General features: G+C 35.4%; 5 protein-coding genes across 14 annotated transcripts; 2 read left to right on the top strand and 3 right to left on the bottom strand.

Moving 5' to 3' along the window:
- The first annotated feature begins 173 nt into the window (after positions 1 to 173).
- Positions 174 to 884, top strand: LOC107959534 (E3 ubiquitin-protein ligase MPSR1). Its single transcript, XM_016895613.1, has one exon. The coding sequence runs from the start codon at positions 174 to 176 to the stop codon at positions 882 to 884; it is 711 nt and encodes a 236-aa protein (XP_016751102.1).
- Positions 885 to 1,090: 206 nt separating this feature from the next.
- LOC107899737 (uncharacterized) lies at positions 1,091 to 3,658 on the bottom strand. The gene is made up of 3 exons (XM_041080732.1): positions 3,033 to 3,658; positions 1,789 to 2,540; positions 1,091 to 1,699 (listed from the first exon to the last, which is right to left on the bottom strand). Exons 1-3 carry the CDS (start codon positions 3,318 to 3,320, stop codon positions 1,198 to 1,200), a joined length of 1,542 nt encoding a protein of 513 aa, XP_040936666.1. The 5' UTR covers positions 3,321 to 3,658; the 3' UTR covers positions 1,091 to 1,197.
- Positions 3,659 to 4,623: 965 nt separating this feature from the next.
- Positions 4,624 to 6,947, bottom strand: LOC107899726 (uncharacterized). Its single transcript, XM_041080733.1, has 3 exons — positions 6,506 to 6,947; positions 5,371 to 6,122; positions 4,624 to 5,275 (listed from the first exon to the last, which is right to left on the bottom strand). The coding sequence occupies exons 1-3, from the start codon at positions 6,791 to 6,793 to the stop codon at positions 4,765 to 4,767; spliced, it is 1,551 nt and encodes a 516-aa protein (XP_040936667.1). The 5' UTR covers positions 6,794 to 6,947; the 3' UTR covers positions 4,624 to 4,764.
- A 2,089-nt stretch (positions 6,948 to 9,036) lies between these two features.
- LOC107899690 (TPR repeat-containing thioredoxin TTL4) lies at positions 9,037 to 12,099 on the top strand. The gene is made up of 5 exons (XM_016825463.2): positions 9,037 to 10,178; positions 10,263 to 10,458; positions 10,566 to 10,738; positions 10,820 to 11,153; positions 11,656 to 12,099. The coding sequence occupies exons 1-5, from the start codon at positions 9,388 to 9,390 to the stop codon at positions 11,779 to 11,781; spliced, it is 1,620 nt and encodes a 539-aa protein (XP_016680952.1). The 5' UTR covers positions 9,037 to 9,387; the 3' UTR covers positions 11,782 to 12,099.
- On the bottom strand, positions 10,773 to 15,135 carry LOC107899699 (uncharacterized). 10 transcript variants are annotated; one of them, XM_041080736.1, is made up of 6 exons: positions 14,854 to 15,039; positions 14,119 to 14,717; positions 13,777 to 13,830; positions 13,491 to 13,675; positions 12,665 to 12,779; positions 10,773 to 11,180 (listed from the first exon to the last, which is right to left on the bottom strand). In XM_041080736.1, exons 2-5 carry the CDS (start codon positions 14,714 to 14,716, stop codon positions 12,693 to 12,695), a joined length of 924 nt encoding a protein of 307 aa, XP_040936670.1. In that variant the 5' UTR covers position 14,717; positions 14,854 to 15,039; the 3' UTR covers positions 10,773 to 11,180; positions 12,665 to 12,692. The 10 variants fall into 10 exon arrangements, 9 of the variants coding, with proteins under 9 accessions (XP_040936670.1, XP_016680978.1, XP_040936669.1 ...); XM_016825489.2 differs by having other exon boundaries at positions 14,119 to 14,758; positions 14,854 to 15,007; XM_041080735.1 differs by having other exon boundaries at positions 10,789 to 11,121; positions 14,119 to 14,758; positions 14,854 to 15,007.
- Positions 15,136 to 16,416: the final 1,281 nt, after the last annotated feature.

The raw sequence follows: 16,416 nt of genomic DNA on the forward strand, positions 1-16,416 counted from the left end.
GACGAGAAAATACAAGACGAACAAGTCAACATATATAGTGAAAATTAAACCTCCACTAGAATTTCATGATTTCACGTAGCCGACATTGCCATCGCCATTGCCTCCCCTCCTTATAAAATACCATCGCCATTCAAACTTTCGACACAAAGCTTTCTCCTCAAGTTCCTTCGCTAATGGCTTCAATTTCTTATGAGTGTCATGACATTGTTTACCGTGTTTTCCAACCCCATTCCAGATTCCAACAAACCCATCGCACACCTCCCCGTCCCATGCAAATCGAGTTGATCCTCAACGTAACTTCCCTTTTAATCCCTCGTCGTCGCATTCTTGGCCACCTGATCAACTTCGAGCGTTTATCCCTCGAAACACTTCGTTTCGATCTCGGCCTTTTGCAAAGCCAGGACCAGCTTCGTCTTGTTCTTGCTCCCAATTTTATAAGATACGGAATCGACGTAGTCTCTACAGCTTACGATATGATCATTCATGAAATTGTCGAATGTGGGCTTAGAATTGCGGATTCGACGACGGGAAATAATTGCGAAGTCTTAACTTTGTGTTTAGAGATGCGGGTCGTCTTTGTGGAAAACGAAAACGAAGAGGAGGAGGTTTTGATTGGAAGAGCTACGGCGGAATCGGAATTGGAGTTCGAGAGGAGTAACTACGGCATGGTTGCTGCTAAAGAGTCTTCTGTTGAGAAGATGCTAAAGAAAGTAAGAGTAAAAAGTCGAGGTGAAGATTGCTTGATTTGTATGGAGGAGCTCGAGATTGGGATCGACGCTTCTCAGATGCCTTGTTCGCATGCTTTTCATTGTAATTGTATCGAAAAGTGGTTGAAGGTTAGCCATTATTGTCCTGTTTGCCGCTTTGCCATGCCGACCGATTAGACAAAGAGCATTATATATATCGAGGAGAAAGAGACAGTGATAGCAGTTAGCAAATATATATAGATTTCTGTAGTTTGTTTTGAAGATAAACCAGTTTGATTTTAGTTCTTGGCTTACTTATAACAAGTTTTAAATTGATTGTTTATCATGGTTTAAGGGTTTTTCAATGTAGCCAATGTGTTAGTTTCAAATGAAAAACAATGGAATTTGACAATTAACGAGCCTAATTGAATAAAAAAAAATTGTGTTGACATGAAATTAGTGAAGCCTTTATGACTTTAGTTTCAAATGATTCTGCAAAACGACATGTTTATCAGTGTTCTAAGTTTGAGAAGCCAATCTGGTGATTCAGAAGAGATTTCTCATCGTTATCATCCAAATCAATGCTACACATTTCACTCCTTTCTTTGTCCTTCGAGTCCGCCACACGGAATTCGGATTGTTTGGCATTTGATGGAGCATTATGATCGTCCTCTAGTTGTTGCATTTCTGATTCAATCAATGCCTGCATTCTTGCTCTTTCCCTGTCTCTTGGATACGTGCAATAAAGGAACGAATAGATAGAGGAACAGAGAGCCATTGGAATCGCAATTGCAGTGTAAAGTGCCTTAGCAAGTGATGCAGCATTCTTCCGATCCGTCTCGACCTCTATCGAGTCCGATGATCCCTTAGGTATGGGTTTAAAACCATAAACATGCTGAGCCAAAATCCCTACTATAGGAGGAGCAAAAGATGCCAGTACAGACTCAAAAGATCGATCCAAAGCGTAGATGCTTGTTCGGGATTTCTCAGGTACAATCTCTGCAAATATCGGACTGTGGATACGATTCATATACCAAACAATGCTCACATGCAATAGTTCAAACACAGTGAGGAAATATTAAGATGTACTACGAATACATACTTGTTGGTTGCTGGAGCATTCCAAGATGTGCAAAATCCCATGATGACATAAACTAGAGCATGCATAAATGCAGTGGAAGGATCATCAGGTAATCCCAGAAGCAAAACTGCGGCTATGGGGATCATAGAACCTGCGCTTATCTGCGACAAAATGATCCTCCCGCCATTTGGGAACCGTTTTGCGAGAACATCACCCATCTTTCCTCCAAAAAGAGCACCGATTGAACCGGAAATCACGAAAAGTGTAATGATCAATGCTGTTGTTTCGTGGGAGAAGCCGATTAGTTCAAGCCACATCGGAGCAAATGACAAAGCGGACCATGGAAATGATCCCGAAACACCTTGAGCAACAATGATTTGGAAAGTTGGGATTCTTATAACTGATTTTGCTTCATTTATTATGTCTTTCACCAGTGATGAAAAAGACTTGTGTCCAACATGTTCTTTGGCTGCGTTGTCATGACCGGAAAATCGTGGATCGTTAGCAAAAAGACGGACCGCAATACCGATAACAACACTAATTATCCAAACCAAATGGAACGCAAAGCGCCAGCCAGGTATCCCCATGATAGTTTTTGAGGCAATCAGGACCGAACAGAGGCCGCCTAGGATCGAGCCAATGTTTCCAGTAAGTTGAAGCCATCCGAAAGCCACACCGCGGTTACAATCATCAGTTGAATCGGCAACAAGGGACTGAATGGCTGGTACGACAATGGCAAGGCCAATCCCATTCAAACCTCTTGAAATTGCTACCTAATTAGGTAAAGAAAAGCATTATTTCTAGATTATGCACCTGAGCATGCCATGGAATGAGTTCTTTCTTGGTACAAAAACCAAAAAAGAAAATCAGCTTAAATGTTGTACAATCATAATGAGTTTATACTTAATTTTCACAGTTCTAATTAACTTCAAAAATAAAAGCTTGGACAAAAAAATCTCTAGTTAAAAAAATAAACATGCTGTTATATCATGTAATTTATCTATCTATATTATATTTAAGTCCCTCGTTCTTCGTTTATTTTTTATATAATTTTTTTCACCATTGACTTAACCCAAGTTTTCCCCAATTCTAAAATCACTAGAGCCTCATAAAAACCAATAGATCTGTCTATACGATCATTAAAGACAAATACTCATTTAAAAAACAGAAAACCCAGAAAAAGAAAACACCATTTCAACTAAAACAGAAGCAAAAAGAAAGAAAGGAAAAGAGAATGCATCAAACAAGAAAAGCTATATAAAAACCTGGAGGTAAGTAGTGGAAATGGCAACAAGAAATGTTGCAGCCGCCCAAAGGAAAGCACCGAGAGCAATAACATGAGCACGGTTGTGATACATAGCAAGGTAAGCAGCTAAAGGATAACAACAAGTTTGAACTATGGACCGATACAGAGTGAGTGAGCCAAGCCCTGTTGGATCCGTATGCAAAGCTGCGCCAACTTCTTTGTAAACACCAGGCAGTAATGATTCGTCGGCTCGCTCCATTATTCCCGCCAGATTCACTAAAACTAACGTTAGAGCCTCCGATTTCATTGTAAAAGCTATTGGAATAATGGGGGAAAAAAGTAGATAATCAGAAAACAGAGCAGGTACTTGCTCTGTTTTCCTGTTCCTTTGTCTTGTTCTAAGAGACTGTTTTATTGTTTGCCTTGTTCTCTTGGAGGAAAGACGTTGACTTGGTTTGGGAAATGTTATGGTGTCTTACAGCATATGAATGACTTGGCTTGACACGTGTTATGTGCTGATTGGGCAGATCTGACGCTGCGGAGTTTTCCCTGGTTTGGTGACGGAATAAAAGGTTGCTGCAAGAAGTTTGGGATACGACGGGATCTCATCCGTCTTAGGTTTGGACATCAAACTAAATGCTTAATTTCCGGCAACTAGGTTTATTTTATTGTTTAATTTTAGATTCCGAAAAAATGTGATATTATTTAACTGTTATCATTTAAAATATACATAAAATATAAAAATTATATTTTATAATCATCTCACTTTTATCAAATTTAAATTCAAGGACCAAAATGAGAATGATTAAAAACTTCAAGTATTAAAATAAAAAATTTGTACAGATTCTAAAGTAAAATTAATTATAAAAAATTTATTTTAAAAAAATTATTTATAAAAATATATTTTAATAAAATATTTATCTTTGAGATAGAGAAATGTTAAAGAGTTGGACCCAGACTGATCTTGGATAAAACACTTGAAAAAGTTCAAGTTGGCAGTTGCTACTCAATCCATCATGTGGGCACATATAATACTTATAGTAGTTAAAAGATTCTTTAATTATTATTTTAAGACCTTTTACATTTAAAATATTATTTTTATTGAATTAAAAAAAAGATAATGTATCTTAAAGAGAGTTTATAAATACAAATACAAATAATAGATGTTTAGATAACTAAAATCAAAATTAAAATCATATTAGTATAAAATATAATTAAATTATTTATAAATAATCAAATTTAAATTCAAAATAAATCGGAGAGAGAATTTGTGAATGTTATTTATATATGCAGAAATTTATATCCAAAAATATTTTATACAATTAAATAATAATATTATCTTTCTAGTATATTTTAAACATGTTTTTTTTAATGAAATTTAGTTGGAATTAAATTCAATAATTTATGCCATTTGTTGGATTTTTGAGATCATGAATTTGTATAAGCTACTCCTTAAGAGTTGAATTCAATTATTTACGCCATTCGTCTTACCCGTGCTGATCCATAGAGTTCGTAAATGCTCGTGCAATTCAAAGTCTGAGATCTTAAGCTCTCATGCTGCATATGTATCTGAGTTGCAAACGATTAAGAACGAGATAAAAGAATCGATATGATCACCTGTGAATCATTAGATTAATGAGCTAAGATAAATCATTTTGATCCTTAAAAATTCGGCTGACATGAAAAGTTGAGTTTCCGTAAGAAACCAAGTTGTTGAAGCCTTCTTAGTATGAGAATCAAGCCGGTGTTGATTATTGATCATGATGCAGAAGGGACTTCTTGTCATCATTGTTTTCGAAATCGAGCCTCTTCTCCCCTCCAAACTCTATGTAACTTTCACTCCTTTCCTCGTCATCAAGCTTTTTAGAGTTTACGACATGAAATCCGGGTTTTCCGCAACTTGAAAGAGAGTAATTTTCCTCTGTGTCTTGCAATTCCGAGTCTATCAGTGCTTGCATTCGTGCTGTTTCCCGGTCTCTCGGATACGTGCAATAGAGGAATGAGTAAATGAAGCAACAGATTGCCATCGGAATTCCAATTGCAGTGTACAATGCCTTAGCAAGCGATGCAGCGTTCTCTCTATCTGTCTCGATCTCAATTGAGTCCGATGATCCTTCCGGTATCGGTTTATAACCAAAAACAAGCTGAGCCAAAATCCCAACAATAGGAGGAGCAAAAGATGCCAATATAGACTCGAACGAATTATCCAACGCATAGATACTTGTTCTGGATTTCTCAGGGACGATCTCCGCAAATATCGGACTGCATATACCAGAGATTAAAAACACTTTCCACTGTCTGAACATTATTAAACCGAGCTAAGTATGTTGTAGTTTGAATAGACAAAGAATACATACTTGTTGGTTGCTGGAGCATTCCATGACATCCATAGTCCCAAGATGGAAAAGACCAGACCATGGGCAACTGCAGTGGAGGGATTATCAGGTAATGCCAGCATCAAAACCGCAGCTATCGGGATTGCAGAACCCGAGCTTATCTGTGACAGAATAATTCTTCCTGCATTCGGGAAGCGTTTCGCAAGAATATCTCCCATCCATCCTCCAAAGAGACCTCCAATTGAACCCGAGATCACAAAAAGTGTCATGATCAGTGCCGTTGTTTCGTGGGAGAAGCCGATTAGCTCGAGCCACATTGGAGCAAATGCCAAAGCTGATCCTGCAAATGATCCTGAAACACCTTGAGCAACAATGACTTGGAAAGTTGGGATTCTCATAACTGACTTTGCTTCATTTATCATGTCCTTCACCCGCAATGAAAATGACTTACATGCAGCATGGTCTTTGGCTACATTGTCGCGATCTGAATATCGTGGATCATTAGTGAAAAAGCAGACCAAAATACCAACTACGACACTAATTATCCCAACCAGATGGAATGCAAATCGCCAGCCAGGTATGCCAATGATCGTTTTTGAGGCAATAAGGACTGAGCATAGACCGCCTAGGATCGAACCGATGTTTCCAGTCAATTGAAGCCATCCGAAAGCCATACCACGGTTACTATCATCGGTTGAATCAGCAACAAGGGACTGAATGGCTGGTATGACAATGGCAAGGCCAATCCCATTCAAACCTCTTGAAAGTGCAACCTAATTAGCCAAAGAAGAGAATTGTTGCTAGATTAATGTTTAATAGGCTTGGTTAACCATTTATAATAATAAGCTAAGTTTTGTCAGAATTCCACTCAGTTTATGTTTAATATGCTTGTTTAACAATTTATAAATATTATTAGATTTATAAACAAGTTTGAATTAGTGTGTATAACGTTAATACCCTTCATATCAGGCATAATAGTCTCCAATTTTAACTTAAGTTCATCCCCCTTTCCAAAACCACTAGATCTGTCCATACACATCCATTAAAAATAATTAATCATTCATAGATTACATCAAACAAACAAAACCCAGAAAAGAAACCACCATTTCAACTAAAAGGAAAAGAATGCATAAAAAATGAAAGGTATATAAATAACCTGGAGGAAAGTGGTGGAAATGGCGACGAGAAATGTGGCAGCAGCCCAAAGAAAAGCGCCAAGAGCAATGACATGAGCACGGTTGTGATGCATAGCAAGGTAAGCAGCTAAAGGATAACAAGAAGATTGAACTATGGATCGATACAGTGTGAGGGAGCCTAACCCCGTCGGATCCGTATGCAAAGCGGCGCCAACTTCTTTGTAAACCCCAGGCAATAATGTCTCATCGGCTCGTTCCATTATCCCAGCTAGGTTCACTAAAACCAAAGTTAAAGTCTCGGATTTCATTGTAAAGAAGGGTTTTCCCTTTCGGGAATAGTCGGAAAAGGAAAAAATAGATGAACAAAAAACAGAGTACTGAGTAAGTAATCTGTGTTTCTTTTTCCCCCTTTTTGGGGTCTCTTGTTGGAGGAAGGATTTTGATCGTTGACTTTTTCGGGCACAGCATATGAACAAGTGGAAAGGGTTTAAAATTTAAATAATCGGTGGAGCCACTCTTGAGATCAGGATAATGGTTTGACACGTGGTATGCTCTGGTTGGTTGGATCTGAGTCGTTTTCCTTAGTTTTGCTTTTTGTGACAGAATAAAAAGACTGATGCAAGAAGTTTGGGATAATGATTTGATGGGATGGAATCTCGTTTGTCTTATGATTAGGAGGACATCAGAATAAATGTCCTAACGTCCCCAAGTCTTTTCGACGAGGTTTTCAGTCGCTGTTTGTAGATAGACATATTCCAGAGTCCAGTTATTTATTTGGACAATTATATATAAAAAATAATTTAATATATAATTGTATTTTGTATGATTATATATATAATTTTAATTTAATCTCATTTTTATAAATTATTAACACAATTATATATTAAACATGCATGATTAAATCGAAATTAAAATTTCAAATATACATTTGAACTATAATTAAAGTTTCATGTATGCACTGCAGCAATACCAAACCAAATGTGACGAGTATTAGGGCCCTAAGCTAATTCTTGACTAAACCTTGAAAATTTTAATGCCATAATGCCTTTCAAATTCTCCTAGGTATTATTCTACTGCAATAATTCTTGATAAAAATGCTCATATTGTGACAATTACACCCAGAAGGTAATGGGTTACCCCTACAGCAAGTCATTGTCAAGGCTCTAGATTGAGTAGCAAAAATAACTTTTAATTTATTTTGAGCCCAAGCGATGAATTCAATAAGTTGCATTAAATTAAAGTTCATAAATATAATTACACATTAAATTAAAGTTTATATATAATTTTAAAATTTATCCTAATTTTTATTATAAAAATAAATTCATTATTCTATTATTTTTAAATAATAAATACATCATTAAATCCAGTTTTAGTAAGAATCTCGAAGGTTAAGCTTTAAATATTCTTAGATCAAAAACATAGGAAAAAATCTGATACAAGTGTTCAAAAATTTTAAATAATTTTCACATATGTTTTCTTACTCAACACTAAAATTTGTGTTATGCTTCTTAGAATCCATAAATGTGCAACAAATTACTAACAACGAGAATGTATGAATAATTTGATTTTATATGTTTTGACATTTTTATATTTGATTGTGCATTAATAATTCGAATTCTATCGAACCAAGATTTATGATTATATTTGTATTTTGATTGTATCATTAATGTAAACATCACAAAAAAAAACGAGACGAATAATTAATATAATTTTTTGTAAACTATAATGAAGTAAATAATAATTTTGGTCCTTTTAGAATCAATTCACATCAAAAGTTAGAAGGAACTTTTGGAAGAAACCAATGATGATTGATGGTGACGTAGAAGCAATGTTTTTGAAATTAAATTGATGATTAAATCGATCCAGCACATGTTTCTGTTTGATTGTTATGTTTGATTTAAATTAAATAAATTATTAATTTTTATAAATATTATAAAAATTAATTTAATTAATTTTTAGTTTGATTTAATTAGTCTATATTGTTTTACAAATCAAGTAAGAAGATTTAAAAATTTTTATATTTTTTAAAGGTTAAAAGACTTAAATGTATTTTAGGGAAACGGGCTCCTACCAACCCTAGCTTGCCGCTATTAGAAAATATAAGAGAGCACGTCCGATTTTCTTGTTTAAGATAAAATAGGGTGTGCATTGTAACAATATGCACTGAATGGGAAAAGAGAATAATGAAAAATTAGACCCCATTAAAGATATGTAAAACGGATACGTGTTAGGTTATGATTGGATTGAGCTTTTATTTATTAAATAAATATATTAAAATTTAAATTTAAATTCAAATTCAAAATACATAAAATATAGTGTTGGTATTCTATATTTACTCGAAATACAGATAAGAAAAGGTGATAACAGGAAAAGCATTTTTTTTTCTAAATTTCTAGTTGTAGGGATTCTCATTTAAACCATTTCTCTAGATTTGGCTATTTGCATCAAATAAGATAAAAAAGAACCCAAAGAAAAAAAAGGAAAAATAAAGGTGGAAATTTTTGTCAACGATGAAATTCCAACTTTTCATTTTTTTTATAAAGACAAAAACAACCGTAAATCATTGATTTTTTTCCCCTGGAAAAAAAATCCTTTTTTTTTTGTCTCCCAAAAAACACCATAATTTTGTCTATTGGCAGCCATTGTCCGGGACAAGCCAATGCATTTCATCTCCTAAAAATAAGCCTGTGTCTTATTTATCCCTTCCCCTCCATTTCTTTCTCATTTCAAACCCTTTCATTTTCTTCACCATTAACAAATCAACGATCCCTCATTTCTAGCTTTTTTTTTTTTGTATTCTTCTAGCAATTTCAAAGAAAACCCATGTTTTATCTGTTTGTTTACGTGGGAAATCCACCAACGAATAAAACTGCATTCTGAACAGAGATACTCGCTGGAAAATATGGGGGCAAATTCTTTGGAGAAGAAATCGAGGAGCGGGTTTTGGAGTACAGTTTTCGGGAGGTGTAAGTGTTGGCCGAGGAGAATGTCTATTTCAACGGGTTCAATTCCAAACCAAAACAACAATAATGTTAAAACATCAAACTGGAATACAAGGTGGAGGCGGAGCGATGTCGATCAGGGTCTCGACGGGGGTTCCTACGTGAAATCGCCTCCAAATCATTCGATGCTGGTCCTTGTACATCAACAAAACCAGGTTTGTAAACTGCCGGTTGAATCAACCAGAATAACAACAACTAACCAAAGGAAGGTGCCTAAAGAAGCCATTAGTATATCCGGCGAGCTGGAAAGCATGATCATGGATTATCAAAAAATAAAAGGAAACAACAGCAACCTGGTTCGAGCATCGTCGGGGAATTTCATGCTTTACGGTCATTTAGGCAACTTGAGGCAACCCGTGGAGGGAGAGAACAAAAAGGAAGATAATAAGGTTGAAGAAAAGCCTGAACCACCGTCTCCTCAATACAAAGCTTTGGCGACGAGAAGGGACTCCGAAAAGTTGAAAAACCTCGGGAATATAGATTATAACAAAGGGAATTTAGGGGAAGCTTTGAGTCTGTACGAAGCAGCCATCGCCATTGATCCTTTCAAAGCTTCGTATCGAACCTATAGAAGTGCAGCTTTAGAAGCTTCGGGCAGGATTCTTGAAGCAGTTTCTGAGTGCAGAGAAGCCATTCGAATTGAACCTCGTTATCACCGAGCTCACCATCGTTTAGGAAATCTATATATCAGGTAATCAAAAGAACGAAATTTGTTCAATTCTTCTACATTTAAGCAACCGGGCATTTGTATTTGTTGCTGATGAAATTTATGCAGATTGGGGGAAGTGGAAAAGGCGATGTATCACCTCAAACGTGCAGGCCCTGAGGCTGATAGTGATCACATTGCCAAAGCTAAAATTCTTCAAGAACGTATAAACAAATGTACTGAAGCAAAAAGGCTACGAACTTGGAATGTATTGGTAAAAGAGACAGATTCCGCCATTAAAGCTGGTGCAGATTCATCTCCATTTGTGAGTAAACACTAAACAATCCCCCCAAAAAAGGGTCAAATTCCATCAAATTTTAGTGTTTTGATATGTGGGTTTATAATAAATAGCTTGTTTTTTTTTTTGTCAAGTTGTATGCATTTAAAGCGGAAGCTTTGCTGAAGCTCCATAGACACCAAGAGGCGAATGAAACATTGTTACAAGGTCCGAAATACAATGACGAGGATTGCATTAAACACTTCGGCCCTATCGGTAACGCCAATTTGCGAGTTGTTCAAGCAAAGGTGGATATGGCCCTCGGCAGGTTAGTTTTTTTTTAATAAAAAAATTAAAAATTTGAAGCCAACTGATAATGTTATTATTATTTTTTATGATTTCATTGAAGATTTGACGATGCCTTGGCTGCCATGGAGAGAGCAGTTAGGCTTGACTCGAACAGCAAAGAAGCAAACAGTGCAATGAGCAAAGCTAGAGCATTGGCAACGTTCGAAACCATTGGAAATGAGCATTTCAAGACATCAAATTTCTATGATGCATGTATCTCATATGGCGAGGGGCTGGCGCACGACCCCCGCAACTCTGTCTTGTTGCTTAACCGAGCAATCTGTTATTCCAAACTTGGCCAGGATGAACTCGCAATCGAGGACTGCACCCGTGCCCTTAGTGTCCGCCCTGGTTACACCAAAGCTAGACTCAAAAGAGCCCATTGCAATTCCAAGGTCAGCCTTATTATATTAACTGGCTACCTAGTTTTCCATGTTTACTGGTTAGAATTTGATGATACACAATTACGCAAGACCACACAAAGCATGATAAAATATGAGAATTAACACAATTCGACATAAATATTAGTGTTATAAAATGGACTTCTATTATTTGGGGTACCCAAAATTCAGTAATACAAGCACGATGTGATCTGATCAACCGTATCATGTTTTTTTTTTATATATATATACATAAGGATAAAAACTGTCCAAACATCAAATTTGGGACAATTGTTAACTAAAACCTTGAACACAAATTCTTTACTACTCCACCAATAGTTCAATAGATTGTTTTTGTTATGTTTTTAAGTATAATAAACTTGTATAATCTCTAGGATTACCGAGTCTATCAACAGCATGCACGTAATGAAAACTTATGCTTAAAATAATTGTATTGGCTACTGAACATGTACAATAACCTAATTAATAATGTTGTATTGGATTTATACATAAATAGTTGGAGAGATGGGAAGCTTCAATAGAAGACTACGAGATCTTGAAAAAAGAAACTCCGAACAACGAGGAGGTGAAACAAGGTTTGTCCAAAGCTCAAAGGCAACTCAAGAACAAGAAGACAGGCTAGGGCAGGAGAAGAATACGATGGAAGTATATTGATGAACACAAATCAAACACAACACTAAAATGAAAAAGTATAAAAAATAAAAAGAAGCTCGGAGGGCAACAACAAAAAGAGTTAAATCGGCAGCCAAGGAATTAATAGGAGCTTAAAACATTATTTAGGATCGGGGAAGATGAAAAAAGAAGGGCTTCTTGGTCATTGTGCGGAATCTGAAAGTAAAATTTTGATACTTTAAGAACCATATATGGTATTGTATGTGTGTATATGTATGCATCTATTCCTGTTTTTTATTCAAGTATACATACATACATTCTTAAAGCACTTATTTTGTGTCATATTTGAAGCTATATTAGTTTTAGATTTACAGTCAAATTTATACATTTTCCGAACAGATTTCATCTATACTACTTTTTCAATTTTTTAACACAATATTTAAAATTATCCCTTATTTAGAAAAAAGTTATTTATTAAAAGGCACCAAAAGAAGGAAGAAGAAACCTATTCCTAGAAAAAGAAAATTTTAAGTTTATCATATCCAAGGTAGAATGATGTTCGTAAGTCAATAAAAGTTGCAGCCTATAAAAATGGAAGAGAATTCAAATAAATCATTTTATTATTTTTTAAAATAAAATGTTAGTTTTATTATTTAAATTAGTAATTCCGGCCAAGTAAGCAGGCCAAGGTCTAATCGGGGGTCAACCAAAGTGAAATTTTTTGACAGCATATTAGAAAACAAAAGGAATCATAAACTGAGATCATACATTTTACAGTTTTTGACAACACATTAAGGATAACGAAAGAAGCTATATAATGTTGTTATAGGCAAATGCATGTGCAAACATACAAATACAAGTTGCTGGAAATTAGAGTAGCAGGGAGATCTTACATTCATAAGAAACATTGCAAGCACACTCCTATCTCTTTGAAGGCATCCCTGTTATCCGCTCCAGATCCATCTTGCAATTGTCCCTCAAATCTTTTAGTTGAATGTAACTGGCTTGCTGCAACACAAATTCAATTTGTACGTTGTCATATAAAATATTACAAGCCCTCTCATGATATTGAAAATTAGCAATCTAAGTTAGCCAGATGGTAAGTATCATAACCGGCCAACCGGTAAAGTACTTTCATTCCCTGGGCCACGTTGCACCACATCTTCAGACCACCCAGTATATCTTATTTAGACACCCACCAATCCCTCAAAGCTTTGTTACTTGAAAGTGCATCTCCTCGCCAGGATAGAACATAGGACCACCTACATATAGGAGTACTTTTCCCTCAATACTAAGTGGTGCAACTTTGAGCCACAAAGCCCCAAGGGATCAATAAGAGTCCAATGAAAATTGAACATGACGCAGAGCAATGCAGCCTAGAGAATGAATACATTGCCAGTCATGAAATAAAGCAGCCATGAGCTCCAGCAACAAAGCATTGATTGGAGATAACACTTAGAAATGAATGCAAAAAACAAGAAATCAGGGATCAAGGTCCAAGGTCCAAGGTCCAAGGATAAAAAAAACACTTCAAATGTGGATTTTTAACCAAAGCCTTTCTTGAACAAGAGGACTCAATCTTCTTATTAAATCATTCGAGCTAGTTTTGAACAAGAAAAAACAGCACAATTAGTGGATCAATAAGTGATTCAACAAATAGACAGGTAGTACTAAGGCATGGAAAATAAAAATCTAGGCCAAAGAACAGATGATACTTACAAGCTGGTTGCTTTCATGAACAAATATATCCTCCATGTTAAGAAAGAGTGATCTCCACTGACTTGTGAGATCAGATTCTAATTTTGAAGATTTATTGGGATTTCCCAGGTTTTGAATGTCAGTTTCTTTCCCACTGCAACTTTTCTGAACCAAAATGCTTGCTTCTTTCTGACTTCTCTTCAAAACTGAGAAAATGGTGAAAATATTAACAAATAAAAGAGTATGTTTTGTTGTAGAACCAACAAATACTTAAGAAAGTAGAGCAAAGTCTAGCTATTCAACTTACCAGCTATTCGACCCTTGGTATCTTGATAATGAAGGTCCGACCAAATATAAGCAGCTGGTTATCAGTTCAAAACAAGCATAAACCACCAGAATATACATGACAAGAAAGGTCCTACATCCCACCCACCACAAAAAACTCTTGCTAACAACAACTTAATGGATGCAATCAATCAGGATAGATCAATTTGAAATCTGATTCAAATCAGATATATTAATTATGGGTACATAAGAATGTGTTGAACCAATTCATTTTATTGAATACATCTCATAGTGGGTTTAAATAGGAACGATGACTCTGAAACATAGAAAAAAAAAAGCAGGGTAATAAGCTAAAGGAGTTTACCTTTCAAGCAAAAAGAACAAGAGCAAGCTTTGAGCATATCAGCACCAGCATTCAAATTAGAACCATCATTCTTGAGTCCCACGCACCTCTCCAGCTCAAATGATCGAAAACCTTGCGACGAAGACTTAGGCAACCTTAACCACTCGACACAGCCACCTTCACTCGACGCTAGTCTACCAACGCCAAGATCCTTACTATCATTCCTACAACTATCATCCAATGTACCCCTTGCTTGTGTAATGCCTCCTTCACCTTGATCTAATCTATCGTCACTATCAGACAAATCAAACCGTTCTATAACCTCGCTAACTTTCTCATTAACCGGCACCAAACCCTCTTTGGATGTGTCAGTTTCCCCACTACAAGTAGAAGAAGTATTAGGGTTTGGTTCAAATTGGGGGGTTTTAGGATTCTCTTGGATCGAATTTTCTTCTCCTAAACAAACTTGTTTTGTAAATCGGTAGCTTGCTTCTTCTTTGGAATTAAACCCTACATTATCCGAAATTGACGAAAACCCCCTTTTAACTGCTCGATTTGTAATGTCACCCAAAATTGAACGGAATTTGGGTATTCCGTCTGTAAAATTATCTCCGTTCATTCTGAAATATTATGGGGAAAAAAACCCGAATTCAGCTTAAATCTGCTAAAAACAAAAAGAAATTTTATTAAGGATGAATAAAAAAGTAATGGAAATTCGAAAAACAAAATGCGATTTTGGGGATGTTGAGAACTAACCTGTTGAGAATCGAAGAGGAAATGATCAAATGAATACGAAAATGTGAGGAAAAAGCTCATAAGAAAAAGAAAAGGGTTTTAAAGGGAAACAGAATATTTGTATGTGTTTATGTGATGTGAGGGCGGGAAGCATAAGCGACTTCGGATATGACCGGGGATTTTGAAATGATTTTGGGTTTAATTCTATTGAAGGAAAAAGTGGCGCGGGTTTATGGGCCAAATCTTGAAATTTAAGCTTGAATGTTGGATCCTTTGTTCAATCTACTTTTTTTTTCTAACTCCTTTTTCTTAAAAAAATATTAATGTGTTTTTTATTAGAAATAAGGTCAATAGTCTGTCAAATCAAAATATTTTACATAATGTACTGCCCACACTATCATACGGAAAACAAAATTTTACTTGATAGCTCCACAATGAATTTTTATCTAAATTTTGATCCAAATTATCCTTTTATCTCATTATTAAAATAATAATATCGATCAGACTAATTATTATAACAATAAAATCGATTGATTTTTGTTTTACCTAGTAACGGTGTCGTCTTTCAGATTGACTATCGCTCTTTTTTTTTTCCTCCCATTAACCTTTTCTTTATTTTTTCTCCTTACTTTATGTGCCTTCCCTTTATTCAGGTTGCAAGTCTATTTTGCAGTATTTTTGTTATCTTTGCAAGTTACGATTGACAAATGGAGAAAGGATTGTATGAAACAGTGACGCCACGTCATCTGTATCCCTTCCCAATAGTGTTATGCTACATCAGTATTCTTATAATGAATTTCAAGATTTTATCCTAAATTTTAGTATTTTAATTTGGATTTGATTTTTTTCAGGATAAAATCTTGAAATTCAGGATAAGAGTACTGATGTGGCATAAAACTATTGATTGGAAAGGAATACAGATGACATGGGGTCACTGTTTCATGCAATATTTTCCCTTAACGAATGATGGTATTTATCATTATTGAAACTCTACCAATTACCAACAATTTCTCTTGAAAAGTGGGTAACTCTTCGTTGGCTTCTTAATTTTTTCTGTTTTGTGAGTATTTTAAAATAATAAATGATTTTATGAGTTGATTTGAACCTGTGTTATCTTAATTATTTTCTGCTTTTTAATGAGTCTTCACTTTTAAACGTTTTTGTTAATTCTTTTAGCATATTTTTTAATCCTTGCTTATGCATATAGTCTTTCTTTTGCATGTGATTTTATGAATGGTTTTGTTATCGTCTTCTTCTGTTTGGTACATGCCCAGTTTTTTTGCTAATTTTGCCCACTACTTTGGACCATCTGGAACTAATTTTCTTATCACGATAGTTGCTTGCAATTATTCTAAATATGCTGTTGTTGAATTGTAACAAAATAATTGTCAGTGTGGCATAGTATTTTATTGATGTTGTGGCTAAAATTTTTGTTGTGTTGATGGAGCTTATCCTGTAACACCCCTTCACCCCAAATCGTCACCAAAAGAGGGTTATGGAGCATTACCGGAGTTTACAGAATAATTACACACAATTCCATTATTTTCTTATGTTTATGTCAAAGTTGTCTTCTTGAGCAGCAGT

Source organism: Gossypium hirsutum, chromosome A11 (assembly GCF_007990345.1).
Source record: "Gossypium hirsutum isolate 1008001.06 chromosome A11, Gossypium_hirsutum_v2.1, whole genome shotgun sequence".
NCBI lineage: Eukaryota > Viridiplantae > Streptophyta > Magnoliopsida > Malvales > Malvaceae > Gossypium > Gossypium hirsutum.